The 16,600-nt window shown below is 49.6% G+C and overlaps 2 protein-coding genes across 2 annotated transcripts in view; one reads left to right on the top strand and one right to left on the bottom strand.

Moving 5' to 3' along the window:
• Positions 1-16,600, bottom strand: part of PAK1 (p21 (RAC1) activated kinase 1) — an 805,686-nt gene that overhangs the window by 42,263 nt on the left and 746,823 nt on the right. The window lies entirely within an intron of this gene.
• LOC310896578 (unconventional myosin-VIIa-like) lies at positions 3,341-14,649 on the top strand. Its single transcript, XM_083828976.1, has 12 exons — positions 3,341-4,522; positions 5,632-5,785; positions 5,957-6,112; positions 6,319-6,424; positions 7,711-7,824; positions 8,622-8,709; positions 8,896-9,002; positions 9,924-10,109; positions 11,060-11,176; positions 11,886-11,969; positions 12,242-12,361; positions 13,362-14,649. The coding sequence occupies exons 1-12, from the start codon at positions 4,396-4,398 to the stop codon at positions 13,449-13,451; spliced, it is 1,449 nt and encodes a 482-aa protein (XP_083685102.1). The 5' UTR covers positions 3,341-4,395; the 3' UTR covers positions 13,452-14,649.

Below are 16,600 nucleotides of genomic sequence, written 5' to 3'. Positions count from 1 at the left end.
ATCTGACTCGCTGAGGCCATCAACATCACAGAGCTGCTCACTTGTCGATGTGAAGGCTGGTGATCAGTAAAGAGCTGTACATGGATGCTGTGAAACGTGGCAGTGCAGCATTTGGCAGCTGTAATACACTGTGTAACACATGCTCTCAAGTCTGTTCCTGGGTCTGTGAAAACAGAAACCAATGCCCAGTCTGTCCTCCCTCCACCCACACCCACCAGTATTATCTGGTCGTATTTTCAGTCCCAGAGATAGTATTTCCCCAGAAGATGTACCATCTCGCAAACACGATTTGCTTTCTAGAGCAAATACTGTGTTCAGAATAAATTTAAGGACCTAATTTGGTACTTATTATTTTCTTTGAGAAGACAGAAAGCTGAAGAGCCTTCCTGTGGAAATTGCTTGGCCCTGTCTTATTTGCATTTGACTTTCCAAAAGATCACAGAATAATAGAATCATAGGAAAATTAAGGTTGGAAAAGCCCTCCAAGATCACCTGGTCCAACCATCCCCCTACGAACAATGTCACCCACGAAACCACGTCCCCAAGCACCACGTCCAACCTTGCCTTGAACACCCCCAGGGACAGGGACTCCACCACCTCCCTGGGCAACGCGTCCCAATGCCTGACCGCTCTTTCTGAGAAGAAATGTCTCCTAATTGTTTTAATTGGTGAAGAGTAGCACTCTTTGTTCAATTCTTTGTTTTAATTGTTGAAGAGTAAGGGCATGACGTTTCCATTTTTCCACTCACCAGTGACATCACCCGACTGCCAGGACTTTTCAACTGTGATGGAGAGCGGCTTGGCAACCCCATCAGCCAGTTCCCTCAGGACCCTGGGATTCATGTCATCAGGTCCCATAGACCTGGACCTGTTTACATTCAGCAGGTGGTCTCGAACCTGCTCTTCACTTACCGTGGGTGGGACTTTGCTCCCCCAGCCTCCACCTACAGGTTCAGGGAAATGAAAGACTTGGGAAGCCCATCTACCAGTGCAGACGGAGGCAAAGAAGTTGCTGAGTACCTCAGCCTTCTCCGTGTCTGTCGTTACCAATTACTCAGGTATAGAAACTCACTCCTAATATAAGAAATTAGCCACCTCTAATCGCTTCCACACTACTATTTTCACCCCTCAGTTTATTTTCACAAATGTTAAAGGCGCATGGTGGCCCCTGGGGACTCCTCCTGTCAGCCCAGCGCAGCAGCCCGAAGGGAGCTGGGTCCTCTCTTGTGCTCTTCCTCGAGGCTCTGTGCAGAGGGGCTGACACCTCTCGCACAAGGGCTGGCGGGTGGGAAAGAAACACGCACACAAGCCCTGAATATCAGCAAGAGTTCTTTATTGCCAGGTGTTTGGTGGCTCCAAGCTAATGCCTGGGATGGAGCCTGCGCGACGAGGAGTAGGGAGCTCGCCGGGCCCTGCTGCGTAGCTACCGGTGTTCTCTCATGGCACGCAGCAGAGAGCTGCCGGGGTAGTCCCAGGTCTGATGTGGCCGAGGTGGATCCACTTCCATGGGTTCCTCCGCCTCTTCTTGTGGATCCACCTCCATGGGCTCCACGGTGTCAGGCAGGAGGACAAGCCAGTCCTTGCCTGGGACTGCCCACACGGGATGCCTCCCATCAGCTGTGTTCTCCGGCCAGGGTGCCGAACGAGGGGGTCGCCCAGTTCCATTGCCTGGTCCCATGCCACTCTCCACTTGATATTCATTCGTGGGTTTCACGCCGCCATCTCTTTTACGGCCACGGCTGGGTCCCTCGCTGCGATCTGGCCGATGGGCACGCCTCTGCTCCCCACGGCTCTCCGCATCACGCTCCCGTCTTCGCTCCACACCACCACTGCACCTCTGGTTAGGCCCAGGCCCCCTGCTGCTGGATGTCTGAGGGGCCGGCCTGTTCCCCGCATCGCTGCGGTGCCAGTGATATCTCCAATAATCGTCTCTGGGCCGGGCAGCAGGCTTCCCCCAGGCACTGATGTCTTTTGTGCCGCAGGTGCTGTCCCTCTGCCCATGAGACATCTTTCTCCCATTAGCTGCCATCTTCTCGGTGCTTCCTCAGATCGCTTCGCGGTCCTCACACCGAGGAGGGCTGCCGCTCGCCTTGCTCCTTTCTCTGGCCTTCCTCCTGCCGCTTACGCTGGCTCTCAGAGGACCGAGTCGCTGAGCAAGTGGCGGGCCAGCGGCAGGGGGCCTCTTTTATAGGGCCCGGGGCAAAGGCGTGACAGCGGTGGCCACTGTGACCTCAGCAAGGCTCTGTGATGGAGTGGCCCGTGCGAGGCCAAAGGCGGCTGCGTTGGGAGAGGCCTGGAAGATGCCCTCATGTGGACAAGGAGGAGGGCTGGGGGGGCTGAGGGGCCCCTTTTCTGGGGCTGGCTCCCCCCCAGGCCATTTGGCTTGACAGAGAGAAAGGCTGCCCCATGCAATCCTGCCTCAACCCATTTTTTCTCCCCATCTCCAAGGCTTAGAATCTCTGGTTAACAAAAGAAAACTCCATCAACAAAACCAAACCAGACCCATTCAAAAGGCTAAAGCGGTCACAGCTGAAGTACCCATCTTCAGGAGATCTTTGATCTCCTTCTATGACCAAGTGACGCGCTTGGTGGATGAGGGAAAGGCTGTGGATGTGGTTTACCTTGACCTCAGTAAGGCTTTTGACACCGTTCCCCACAACATTCTCCTCAAGAAACTGGCTGCTCGGGGCTTGGACTGGCGTACGCTTCGCTGGGTTAGAAACTGGCTGGATGGCCGGGCCCAGAGAGTTGTGGTGAATGGAGTCAAATCTGGTTGGAGGCCGGTCACTAGTGGAGTCCCCCAGGGCTCGGTACTGGGGCCGGTCCTCTTTAATATCTTTATTGATGATCTGGATGAGGGCGTCCAGTGCACCCTCAGTAAGTTTGCAGATGACACCAAGCTAAGTGCGTGTGTCGATCTGCTCGAGGGCAGGAAGGCTCTGCAGGAGGATCTGGATAGGCTGGAGCGATGGGTGAGGTCAACTGCATGAAGTTCAACAAGGCCAAGTGCCGGGTCCTGCACCTGGGGCGCAACAACCCCAAGCAGCGCTACAGGCTGGGAGATGAGTGGCTGGAAAGCTGCCTGGCCGAGAAGGACCTGGGAGTATTGGTGGATAGTCGGCTGAATATGAGCCAGCAGTGTGCTCAGGTGGCCAAGAAGGCCAACAGCATCCTGGCTTGTATAAGAAGCAGTGTGGCCAGCAGGTCTAGGGAAGTGATTGTCCCCCTGTACTCGGCTCTGGTGAGGCCGCACCTCGAGTACTGTGTTCAGTTTTGGGCCCCTCGCTACAGGAAGGACATGGACGTGCTCGAGCGAGTCCAGAGAAGGGCGACCAAGCTTGTGAGGGGTCTGGAGAACAAGTCTTACGAGGAGCGGCTGAGGGAGCTGGGCTTGTTCAGCCTGGAGAAGAGGAGGCTCAGGGGCGACCTCATCGCTCTCTACAGTTACCTGAAAGGAGGCTGTAGAGAGGTGGGGGTTGGTCTATTCTCCCACGTGCCTAGTGACAGGACGAGGGGGAATGGGCTAAAGTTGCGACAGGGGAGTTTTAGGTTGGATGTTAGGAAGTACTTCTTTACCGAAAGGGTTATTAAGCATTGGAACGGGCTGCCCAGGGAGGTGGTGGAGTCACCATCCCTGGAGGTCTTTAAAAGACGTTTAGATGTAGAACTTAGGGATATGGTTTAGTGGAGTACTTAGTGTTAGGTCGGAGGTTGGACTCGATGATCTTGAGGTCTCTTCCAACCTAGAGAAATCTGTGAATCTGTGAATCTGTGGGAGGCTGTGCTTAGTGGTCTAGTATTCCTTCCCAGTGATCCCTTACACAGCCTGAGACCACGTAGGCAGCAGGTGAATTACGTGGGGACATTTTCATCTCAGCTCCAAAGCATGCACCACTGCTGAATGTAGCTTACCAGACTGATCAAAAAACTCCCGCTCCTGTTTAGAGGGGTTGGCAGCCCATGGAGACAGACCAAGTCCTGTGAGATGTCTTCACCCTGGTGGGTTTGTTCTACTGGGCAATATTCTTTCATTGTTGCTGCCCATCTCCCTCACCACCCATTGCCATCACCCCTTCTCTTGTGGTTAGAAGCTTTTTTTTTTTTTTTTTTTTTTTTTTATTTCAGTAGAAAAGGTGCTTGGGTAGGGTCCAAAAGGGACTTTTCTGAGCCCTAGGAAAGGAAAAATGACTACCTTTGGACACAGCGGGAGACAGATACTCTGTAAAACTGTGAATAGCCACTTGGTGTAAGAGTTCTTTATTCTGGTGTTGTGAACAGCCTTCCAGGTGAAGCACTGGTTACACACAGTCCATTTTATCCCTGTAACCTCTCCACCTTTCCTTTTGCTTTTCCTTTGCCACCAGGCCACCACCCAAGCACACCCTGAGCAGGGTCATGATCACCAAGAGCCGTGGGAAGGACAAGTTGTGGTGTTACACCCGTGAGCCCATCAAACAGCCGTTGCTGAAGAAGATCCTGGGGAGCGAGGAGCTGTCCCAAGAAGCCTGCATGGCCTTCATTGATATCCTTCCACTTCCTGGGGCACCCCTTGGGCAACAGGGCTGACAGGCAAAGGGCTGAGCAGCTTCTTCAGAGACCCAACTAAAGCCCATAGAAAGGTTTCTGGTCCCTCTTAAGGGCTTTGGGACCATGTCATGGACTTGGAGATGGATCTGATCCCGAAATCTGTATTTGAGCATCCTTGAGAGCTGATGGGTGTCTTCTCCATAAGCAAGGTCCAGGGAGTAAGTTACTGAGTCTTGCAGGTACACATCGCTTAGCGGTTAACTCAACAGTTCTGTTTTGGCTTGCTTCAACTCTCCAGGATGCATCTGCTGTAGAAGGGAGTAGACCTAATCATTATGGATACAAACTAGTCCTCATGGCCTCAGGGACAGGGCTTGATGCCTGAGTATCACTTTCCTGGCAGAATAAAGACAGCATGGGAGAAAGAAGCTGAGTACAAATATAAATCTAACCTGTGGAAGTCGCCTTTGTGTTTTGGTAGGGTTTTGCTCTAGGATACAGACTTTAGTTCGAACAGTTCTGTTGGTATAAACCCGGTACTGATGCTACAGCACAGTTACTGCTGCTACAGTTTTCCTCCTAGCAGCAAATAACAGCAGTAGTAGGAACTAAAAGGACTGGTAAAAATTGAGAACATCTGCAATTTTATCATTCTCCTTTCCATGTTAAACACATTTATTCAGAATACTGTGACCTGTTGTCATGCAGAATAGGTACAATATGGTGAAGTGGTGAAGGTCATCATTTGGTTTATGTTACCACAGCTCCAGTGCTGTCTGCAGAGCTCTGCCTCATGACACCAGCTGAAAATCTGGTCTTTTATAGTGGTATCACTATGTGTGATCAGGTAACACAGTAGTCACAGAACTTCCCTAGGCCTACATCCCAACCACAAAGTGGTTCTTTCTGACCTGAGATGATGCATGAAAAAGAGAGAGAGCTCGCTGGACATCTCCTAAAGAAATTTAAAGCCTTACCACTGTGCCCCCTCCACCAAATTGCAGCCACTTCTGTAGTCAAATGTGGGATGTCTTTTATCACATCATCAACAGAAGGGCTTCTCCAGACCTCCCGCTTAGCTGATCCTTGACTCCTGCCTCCCACCAGTGCTGAAGTACATGGGTGACTACCCATCCAAAAGGACCCGCTCAGTCAATGAGCTGACAGACCAAATATTTGAAGGTGCCTTGAAAGCTGAGCCTCTGAAGGATGAAATCTACTGCCAGACCCTGAAGCAGCTTACGGACAACCACATCAAGTAAGAGTCGTTGGTTTTGCTTGGCCCAAAGACACTAGCCTCTGTTGGGCAAAGGAGATCTGGAGCCTAAGCATGTCTCCTCCCCTCTAGCTGAGAACCACCCACCCATGCCAAAGCACAGAGCAGTGTCCATGCCATAACTTTTTTCCTCCTGGATCTTTCCTCATTTAGGTACAGTGAAGAGAAAGGCTGGGAGCTGCTGTGGTTGTGTACAGGCCTTTTCCCTCCAAGTAACATCCTCCTGCCCCATGTCCAGAGGTTTCTGCAGTCCCGAAAACATCACCCGTTGGCAGCAGACTGCATCCAAAGACTCCAGAAAGCCCTAAGGTACAGCACCAAAAGACCTCCTAGTCCTGACCATGTCACAGCATCCAAATATGCATTAGAAATTACAAGTAGGAGATGTTTTGGTAGTAGTTGGAGGGACACTGGAAGCTCACAGCCTTTCTCTGCATTCAGCCAAACTGAACTAAAAGGACTTTGGGTGGAGGATGTTGCTGATGCTATGGCACTTGCCTCTCCCTGTTTTGCAGGAATGGATCCAGAAAGTACCCTCCCCATCTCGTAGAAGTGGAAGCCATTCAACACAAAACCACCCAGATTTTCCACAAGGTTTACTTTCCTGATGACACCGATGAGGTAAATGGGATAGAAGGAAACTTCATTTTTGTCAGGATGGATGTCAATTTTCTTATTAAAATCCCAGAAAAGGCTACTGTTGTTTCTGATTCAGAAAAAATTCAGCCTTCCCAGAAGAGTCTGAAACAGCAGCATCAGAAAGATCCATCCTTATCTACCTTGGTGAGGCAGGATAGAAGACTGGAGCTCAGGGGTCTGATTTCCTGCAATTCACCTTCTCCAGACATGGGTGCTGAGTCAGTCTTCACTGCAAATTTTGACTCCAGGAAGAGAGAAACAGGATGTGTTCATCTCCATCCACGCCCTCAGTGGTTCACAGGCCTTGGCCATCAGTTATTTGCAGCCTCAACTGACAGATTCAGTCCACCAAACCATACCCAGCTGGGTACCAGTCCCAGGGACTGGGCTGGGAGCTGGCAAGAAGGAAACTAAAATTATTCCCCATTCTGACCTGAGATGATGCAGAAATCATAACATCTGCACTCAGGAACCTTTCATTAATCATCTTAGACATTAATAAGGCATGTAGATAAATTGAGGCTGGAGCAGATAGGCATGTCCTTGCAGGTACTGCTCTCTCATGCTACTGATTAGTCTCCCAGTGAGGTTTGCCTGCTCCTCTCTTTCATCATGCCCTTGGGCACAACTAAATTCTTGTATTTCCAAGGGAGTTTATGTGAAAAGCAGTGCACACCCATGAAGGGAAAAGGGTATTCTTCTCCAGTAGCTGTGTGTGTGCCCATGTTTTTCTGTAACGGGGTTTTACAGATCTCCTGGGACTTCTTATCACTCTGAGTATTTTTTCTATGTGACTAGTAATAAGCTGCTTTATACACACGCATCTGTGTGAGAGCCAGTAGAAGGAGGCAGAGGGGACTTCGGCACGTGTCTGTGGTCCCTTTGACCATGGCAGTCACCCAGGTGGGCTGGCCAAGTAGTGTCCCTGTGGTACAACACGCATTTGCACTGAGGGGCAGTGGCACTGAGCTCCAGGCCATTCTCTCATGGTATGTGGAACATGGGTTCTGGTGGTTCAGGCAAACGTGGCCATGCATGGGACTGGCAGAAGTTTAAGTTCCCAATAAGTTCCCAATAAGAAGTTCATGGCTGAACTTCTGCAAATTTCCTTTTCACATGTCCAGAGCCACAATCCATAAAATCACTTCTTTCGTTGGTGGTGGGCACTTACATCTTTTCACATATCTGAGCCTAGAGCTCCTCGAAGAGAGCATGAAGCAGAAATTAATCTTGAGGTAGCAGTGGTGATGATCTTCCTTTCTTTGTAGGCATTTGAGGTGGAGTCCAGCACAAAAGCCAAGGATTTCTGCCAGAACATCTCCAACAGGCTGCTCCTAAAATCTTCTGAAGGCTTCAGCCTCTTCGTCAAAATCTCTGACAAGGTGAGTGACCCACACAGAGGCTGGGGTAATGCCAAAACACTCGGTGCTTCACAGCAATCATCCCAAAGGGCTTAAAACACAAACAGGCAAAGGTCTCCTGTGTTGAGAGCAGGTGGCTTTAACGCCCGATGATAGCACTGTGGCAGCCTGCTGTGTCCTGCTGACTGAGTGATGCAGCCAGTGCCACCCTATGTGCAGGATCTCACACTAATTGTGGCCCACCGAATCCCTGTGTGATCCAGAGTGAGGCAAGAGTCACTCTTTTTTTGCCTTTGTTGTCATTTTTGTCATTTTTTGCCCAAAAAGGTCACTGCATTGCGAATTAATTGAATGTTAAAGAGCACATGGGGACTGCCAGATGGAGCCAGCCTGGTCCCCTCTGGGTAGCTGTTCCTGTGATGCTGCATTGATCTGGGGCAAAGGAGATAGGGTCCATCAGGAGAAAGAGGTAGAAGACCCATGTTGCTGAGACGGTGTCCTGGTTTTGGCTGGTTTATAAGGATTAAGAAAAATGTGCAAGCTTAGAGCTGCCTTGGGCAACTGGAAGAAATCTACAGAGATAGTCATCAGGAAGGGAAATTAATTGCTCCAGGGAAACAGGAAGGTGCAATAAGAATTAATGGGTGGAATTAGAGCGAGTTGTTGGCAATGGCTTTCTGGCATCAGCAGTTTGTAGCAGAGAAGTCTAATTGAGACAAAGCAGTGAGCAAAAACTGCAGGAGATGGGGCAACAGCCAGCCCTGCCTGTGGCCTCTCGCTGCTTCCTCAGCCTTTGTAACCATGTGCTGTGCCCCCAGGTCATCAGTGTGCCCGAGGGCGATTTCTTCTTTGACTTTGTGAGACACCTGACGGACTGGATAAAGAAAGCAAGACCAGCGAAAGATGGTAACAGTGACTTTTCTCCCTTTGGGGTCACGCACAGCCCTCCTTGAGCCCTCCAGCCCTTTTAAAGATGGGCCACGCTGCTGTGGTTGTGCTGCCCGTGCCAGCCCTGGGGGCAAAACCTGACAGATGACCTGGCTGGTGCTCTCAGCATTGCTCTCAGATCTGCTCCCTGCTTCCTTCGCACAGGTATAGTGCCTTCCCTCACCTACCAAGTGTTCTTCATGAAAAAGCTCTGGACCAACACAACGCCTGGAAAGGATTCGATGGCAGATTCGATCTTCCACTATTACCAGGTGCTCTGGGAACCTGAGATAGCAGCAGAGACTTTGGGAGGAATTAGGGTGGAAAGACTGTGTATGTGCAGATGCATGAAGTTTTACTTTTAACAGAACAAAGTCCTGCCTTCAACAGAGAGCTATGAAGAACAGTTGGGTTGTATGGCAAGGACCAGGCTTCATGCACTGTAAGGCAACCAACTCAGCTGAGATTTGGGCCAGATGTTCTTGGGAAAGTAGCAAGAAGTGGGACACAGTAGCACTCAGCCTTAGCAGGGAGTACAAATTCACAAGCATTCTGAAGGTTTTCAGCTCCTTCATTCTTGGGCGTGAGCTGTGATGGTCCCAGCAGCCAGTCAAGAAGCTGCAGCTCTTCTGCACTTGTTTCATCTGGGAAGAAAGAGACATGTGCATGTCCCAAAGCTTTTTCATACAAGTATGCAAATACACAGATGTTCCCTGTGTTCTTGCCTGGATAAAGCAATTATCCTAATATTATCATAGCCTCTGATGCTTTGATAGTTACCTGACACATTTTCAAGCATCTTTTCGTAATGGGGGAATAGATTGAAAAAAAAATGAAAAGGAAAAATAAAGGGAGGAAAAAAAACACATTCAATTCCAATTGTCCATTACAAGGGTTGGATTTTCAGCAATGAGGGAGGGAGAACAAGACTGTAGGTTCACACATCTGATACCTACCACAGGGACCACCCTGTAACACGAGAACGTTTCAGGCCAGAGAGGATCTTTAGACATCAAGTGTGGTCTCAGCTGAGCAGCTGCCTGTCCACCACACTTGGTACAACAACTATGAGTGTTCCTAAGGCAGAGCCTCATATCCAGGAGCTGGAGACCTCCAAAAATGTGATTTAGCACCAGAGGGTGAAGGTCTGAGGTCACCCCCTCTATTTCTGAATGGCTTTCTTCCACATACAGGAGTTACCAAAGTACCTGCGCGGCTACCACAAGTGTACACGGGAAGAGGTCCTGCAGTTGGCAGCTCTCATCTACCGGGTGAAGTTTGAGGATGACAAATCCTATTTCCCCAGCATCCCCAAGCTTCTGAAGGAGCTGGTGCCTCAGGACCTCGTCCGGCAGCTCTCTCCAGATGACTGGAAGCGGGTAAAACAGCAGCTTTAGTCATAGGTCAGGCTTGGTGGGGGGAAACCCAGCATCTCGTGTGACTTGTCTGATGTTCAACACTGAAGTCAGGTTGCCAGAAGGAGTGACCCATGGTCCCTCTTGAGCCTTAAAAGGGCCACAGTCTCTCCAACAGCACCAAGAGAAGGAATTGTACATGTGTTCAGACACACACACACGTTGTGGGCTTTGTGCTGCACGTTGCTGTGACTGTAGTGGTGGATGCAGTGCTGTATGGACACATCTAGGGGATGGTCTCATGTAAAGCTTTGTTGTTGAAGGCAGACTGCTGAGCAGAAAGGCAATTCTCCCCGCTTTACACAAGGAGAGCTGTGGCACAGGTACGGACAAGTCTAGGCCATAAAGTAATGTAGATGTCTCACTGCCAAGAAACAATCTTGTAAGTCCTTTCTGTTTGCTGGGACTTGAACTTGGCCATGTGTCTAACAAGCAAATTATTGGCTTCTCTGTGTCGAAGTCCCCTCAGTCCCTTCTGCTCCCAAAATTGAAAGATCAAAATTTATAATCCCTATAATGGAGTCATCAGTACAGCTTCTAAGAAAGGACCTACTTTAGTTCCAGGCTCTGCTCCAGTGACCCACCAACACTTCTGTGAAGTGTTCATTGGAGCAGAGACTAGAATAGATGTCTCCACCTGGAAAACTTCTCCAGCTACTTTCTTGGCCCAATTAATATTTACTCATCCCAAGAAACTTGCCATCTGAGAACAGCTAATAGGCAGGAAGAACTGATCACAGGTTCACCATATGCTGTGGTTTGTTAATGAATCTCAGCGAAAGCCCAGTTACCGTGAAGCAATTATGGTTTCTGGTAGGATAGTCCGTCTTTGTAGCATGATGCTTCTTTACCTGCAAAAATCTTTGGTCCAAGGTAATGCAAACCCTCCAGCTCTGCTGTCCTCTCTGTTGCAGTCCATCGTGGCATACTACAATAAGCACGCAGGCAAAACGAGAGAAGAAGCCAAGCTTGCCTTCCTAAAGATTATCTTCAAGTGGCCTACATTTGGATCAGCATTCTTTGAAGTGAAGGTACCTGCTCTGCCTGGGGGTTCCCTGGCAGCTTTGAGACAGTATCAGAAGTCCCGTATCATGGAGGGGTTCCAGGTATGCAGGGTTGTCCCAGTGCCTGGAGTGGAACAACCCTGATAAGACAGGGAAAGGATGTAAGTCTCTCCATCAGTAAAGGGCTGAGATACTCATTTATGGCTGCCCTGTCTCTTTACAATACTGGGGCATTGTAGAGCATCAACGTATCTCAGTCCTCTTCAGGTCTATCCTCGCAGCTGTACTGCTGAGGAGGCAAGAGCCATTCTCTGTTTTGTGAAGGGAAAGGGGAACGTGTAATTTTCACACACCTGCACACACTGTGAACCCAATCCAGATCACCCATCATGGCACCAGGTTCCCATCACAGGCAGGGGAGGCCAGTAGTGATGAAGTCCAAGAACTCTGGGCACCTTATTGCAACCCCCCATACTCAGGGACCATACATTAAGCATGGTGTGGAAACATGACGCTGAAACCGTTCATGATATCTTTGAACTTAGGCACCTTAATTTCTGTCATGTTCATTAGATGGCATAGTGGATCTGAATAATATCCTGTGATTTTTCCACCCAGAGTGATTTAGCTGCCAAATGTAAATGCAAATGCTGGCAGAAGATACTGGGTGAGGAAATAGGAAAGCACCTGATTTAGCACGACGCTTCCCCTAACCAGTTCATCTCATTTCCAACAGCAAACTACAGAGCCAAATTATCCAGAAATCCTTCTAATTGCCATCAATAAGCATGGAGTGAGCCTCATTGATCCCAAAACCAAGGTAAGCAAGACTGAGGTCTTCACCAGGTGCTCCTGAGCCAACTCCCCAACCCCTTACAGGGTTAATCCCAAAGGCTGTGCTATTCCACCAGCCACATGGACCTTCCAGTAGAGCAGTCCTCCACGAGAATGGAGGATCCGCAGTCTTGCACTTCACTGCTGTTCCTGTGAGGCCATGGTATATTCTCATTTCAGCAGACATCCTTGGTCTGCTTGAAGGAAAGTTAAAGGTTGAGGCTCTCGTGTTGAGTGTGAGTCTTGTGTTCCCACCAGGATATTCTCATCACTCACCCCTTCACCAAGATCTCCAACTGGAGCAGTGGCAACACCTACTTCCATATAACTATCGGCAACCTGGTGAGGGGAAGCAAGCTGCTCTGCGAGACATCCCTGGTAAGGAGTGTTAAAGATTGATGGGCACAGTTAGAAAAAATCCTGACTTTGGCAGGCTAAAATAAACTGCTTCCCATAAGCCATGTCTCAGGGATTCTCTGGACTGAAAGTGGTCTCATAGAAGACCCATCAATGTGTGTTTTTCTTTTTTTATTTTTATATTTTTTCCCCTTGATTTCAGCACTGTCTGGTTGCTATCTCCAGAACAGCTTTTCCTAGGGATGATTTAGATATTAAGTATGGGGATATGTTAAGTGTGTAAGGCCTCACCTCCTATGCATCCATGGAGAGCTTTATGGCAGCACAGAGTTCATCCAAGACTTCCCTGCCACTGCCCCCAGGGCAGTAGCACTGGACAAGCCTGTAGTAAGCAAACAAGCAGCACTCACACCATGGCTCTGCCCAAGCAACTGGGGCTCTCATTAGGTCCATCTTCCAAGTTACAGGCAAGCCTGAGGTTCTTGGGGCATTGCCGACCCAGGAACATGGGACACTGCTCCATGTCACTGGAGTGAAAAACGTATCAAAGCAGATGTGGGCTCAGGGGGTGTCCTTTTACCAAGATCCTTTGCCCAGCTTGTACCTACTAACAGCCACAAGGAAAAAAAAAAAGAAAACAAAACACTTCTGCTTAGTCTATCTTAAACTCAAAGCATGTAGGATAAAAAGTCCTGTCCTGTTATTAATTTGGGGCGTTCACATTATTTTTGGCCATTTGAAAAATCCACTCCCCTTCCAAAGCTCCACACATCCTTAGCCTCAGCAGCCTCCTGGGAGAGACTTGCACTGTAAATTGTGTTTGATCCTTGTGTCAGGGCCATATCACTCAAGGAGAACTGTGGAAAAAGGAAGAAGGAAAAAGAAAAAAAAAAAAGAAGGGAAAAATATACCTGGAAACATATATATAAGTTAACGACTTGTAGCAAGTGTGTTCAAGAAGCATGAGCCAGAGACCAAGCTGTGCTATAAAGGCAGGTAACATCTTCTCTCTCCTCACCAGGGCTACAAGATGGATGATCTTTTGACCTCGTACATCAGCCAGATGCTAACAGCCATGAGCAAACAGAGGAGTGCAAAGGGTAGCAAGTGAACTGCAAGAAGCCACTGGCAGGTGGCCATGGGGCTAATTCGCCAGCTGAGGGCTGTGGGGTACCCATGCAGCTGGGGGAGAACCTTTGCCTCCCAGATGTGGAAGATGAGCCGAACGCCGTCAGGGAGTTCGCTGGACTCTGACCTCGAAGGCTCCAATCCCACCTCCCCTTCGAGCGAGGATGACTATCTCTGACCCCCCGTCCTCCTTCCCCACCCTGCACCCCGACTCCACCTTAAACCTCAAAGATTTCCAGGGGACACCACCGCTCTCAGGCAGTGACTGAGCAAAGAAACTCCGGCAGGACGTTTGCCTGAACCCAACAGCTGCCATCAAAAAGGCTCTGGGAAGAGGATTTGTGTGTGTGTGCGTGTGCGTGTGGCTTGGTTTGGTTTGTGTTTTTATTTTAAGTAAAGAGAGAGCTATCGAGATGCTAACGGCTTTTGGTGAGCTTATGGGCATTTCAGGTTTGAAGAGGAGTAGCAGAGCCCCAGTCCATGCTGGAAAGGTGTCTGATGAACACTGCGGGGCTTGTTTTTTGACATCACAGAAGAATACACCGTGTTCTTAAGGACAGGAAGAAAAAGCAGGCTGGGAGGAGCACATTTTAACCAGGAATCAGAACAAACAAACCACTGATCGAACAGGCTAGAGTACTGAAGTGCTGTCCGTGCAATGCTGGAAATATTTAAAGAACAAATTTTAAAGTTCTGTTTCTTCTTCTATTTATTTTTTAAAATATTAAAAAGAAAAAAAAATATCCCGCAATTTGCGCTGGTATCTGGACGATGACTCAGGGCTGAGGGCGACCTGCAGGACAATTCCTCGCCCTAGGATCCCCCTGGCACCGTGACAGCCAGTGACTGGGGCACATCTTCCCCAACCTAAGGGCTCAGCTGGAAGTGAAGCTCAGAAGATGTCATCTCCTTTTGCCCCCCTTGTGTCCAGACAAATTAACCCTGGGAGGATCTTTACTGCAAGCTTCAACGTGGACGTAGGGATTTCGAAGTTCCTGCTCTTGGAAGATTGTGGCCAAGCCCATGTGCAGAAAGGGCTCTGATCTAAACACGGACTTGGCCATCACAGCTGGAAAAAACTTAATGATTTTGTTGTGCTTTTGTGTGTGTTGCTGTATAAAAGGGCTCTCTGCCAGTCCCGGTTGGAGCCTGAAGCACTCTCAGAGAGCACAGGCCCATGATTTCAGTGGGTTTTTCTCCATCTTTGGTTGGCCCTGCCGATCTGCTGGCTGGTTGTCCCATTGTCCACCCAGCACCACGCAGTGTGGAGCAGCTCCTTTGGACCAGAGCTGGGACCTGCCAGCAGAGAGGAGGCTAAAGGCATGTCGCGTCTGGGGGGAGGTAGGGGAAGGAGCATGGGGTACCTTTCCAAAATCCAGGCTTCAGAGGAGCACGTTCCTGGGCAGGTGGCATCAGGAGGGGTGAGAAGTGTCTGCTGAGAGCTGATGTTGGTGTCACTAACCAGTTAAGCTCAAGTAACCCTTGCTGGGCTTACTGGGCTCAGTCTCCCAGCGCTGTGGCACCAGGAGCACTACCTGCCAGGCCACCAGGAGCACGGCATCTGACGGGGATACGGCAGTGGCTTTGGACCTCGGTCTCTCCACCAAAGCAAACAAAATGCTGCTTGGAGACGTCCACCAGCCAGCCAGGGCTGCTAGGAGATCCCCCTTACCACCACGACGAGCCTCCAGCCACCCCTGCCGCCCACAACACGCTCAGTAGACGATGCAGCCTAGCAATGTTCTCCAGTGCTGGTCTGGGCCAGCTTTCCCCCACCGCCACCCTCGTCCCTTCGTTCACAGCTCTGTTGGCCTCCCGTGCACCCCACCATTTAGGGGGTGCTGGGACTCTTGTGTGCGTGTGCCTGTGTGTCATATGTATTAGCATCTGCTGGCCTCTTTGTATTCACACCGAGCAATGTAACACGAAAAAAAAGTATGTCCAAGTGAAATATTCTCATTAAAAGGCATAAAGTGGCTTGCGGGAGGCTGTCCTGCACTGTGCGGTCGTGGTGGTGGCTCCACGGGTGGGATCAGGGCCCCCAGGTCCTCAGCAGGGAGAGGACTTCTGGTGGAACGGGGCTCCTGGTGAGAATATCCGGCAACGGGGAGCGAACTGTCAGTGGACACAAAAATTAAGAAAATTAAGAAGGGGGGTAGGGAGCTAACACCATCATTAGGATCCTTTCTGCACACTTCATAGATCTGGAGCTGCTCTACACCAATCCTTTTGCCCTTTTCCAAGGGAAGCTACTGCTTTTTTGCACATCTAGCCTCCAAAATACCTCAAAATTGCAAGCTTAGAAAGGTTTGAGTGCTTTTCAGCACAGTTAACTTTGAAACCCTGTACTTCCCTTTCACCTTTTATTTGTGATGATATGTTTAATCAGCAAAAACACACCTCTGAATGATGATGATCTGAATGCCACGTTCTTCCCCTTTCCCAATCCCCTGGAATAAGAACAAAACAGGATTGGAGAGCCAAACTGTATTTAAAACATCACCTACAATTTACAAAAAAAAAAAAAAAGTTTTTATTATCTGTTCAAGTAGAAATGTATGGCTTAAACCTGGAGATGTTCACATCTCCCTTGCAGAACAAGGCATGGAATTCCTTCCCCGTATGTGCCAGCAGCCACCGGGAGAAATGAAAATCGGAATAAATCCCAGGATGCAGAGCAGGTAACAAAGACCTTCCCAAGGGAAAAGCAAACAGGACACCTCGTGGAACCAGTTCACACCCAGCTCGATGAAGAAGTGTTGTGCTCCTGGTTACTGTCCCGGTAGTCACATGGCCAAGGCACCAAGAAATCCTTTAGCATCTGTGGAAAATACTCCCTCACCCACAGCCAGGGTGAAGTCTGTCCCATTGGGGTTTACGGCAGGACTAGAGGAGGGGAAAGGAAAACCTAAGCTGTCCCTGCCTGTGTTATGGAGAGGCACAGACCCTGGTGAACCATCCAGCAGCACTTGACCGTCGTGGTGGGGCTGGGGAGCTCCTGGGGCTGGAGCAGACCTGAGAGGAGGAAGGGAGTGTGTGGACAGGAGACTGGAGAGATGTGGACAACCAAGGGCAAGGAGGACTAGAGGGTGCTCGGGTGTTTGCAGCGAAGATAAAAACAAAGCTGCACAA

This window comes from Anser anser (genome assembly GCF_964211835.1).
Source record: "Anser anser genome assembly, chromosome: 1".
Taxonomy (NCBI): domain Eukaryota; kingdom Metazoa; phylum Chordata; class Aves; order Anseriformes; family Anatidae; genus Anser; species Anser anser.
This window is presented reverse-complemented; position numbering and strand designations above follow the sequence as displayed.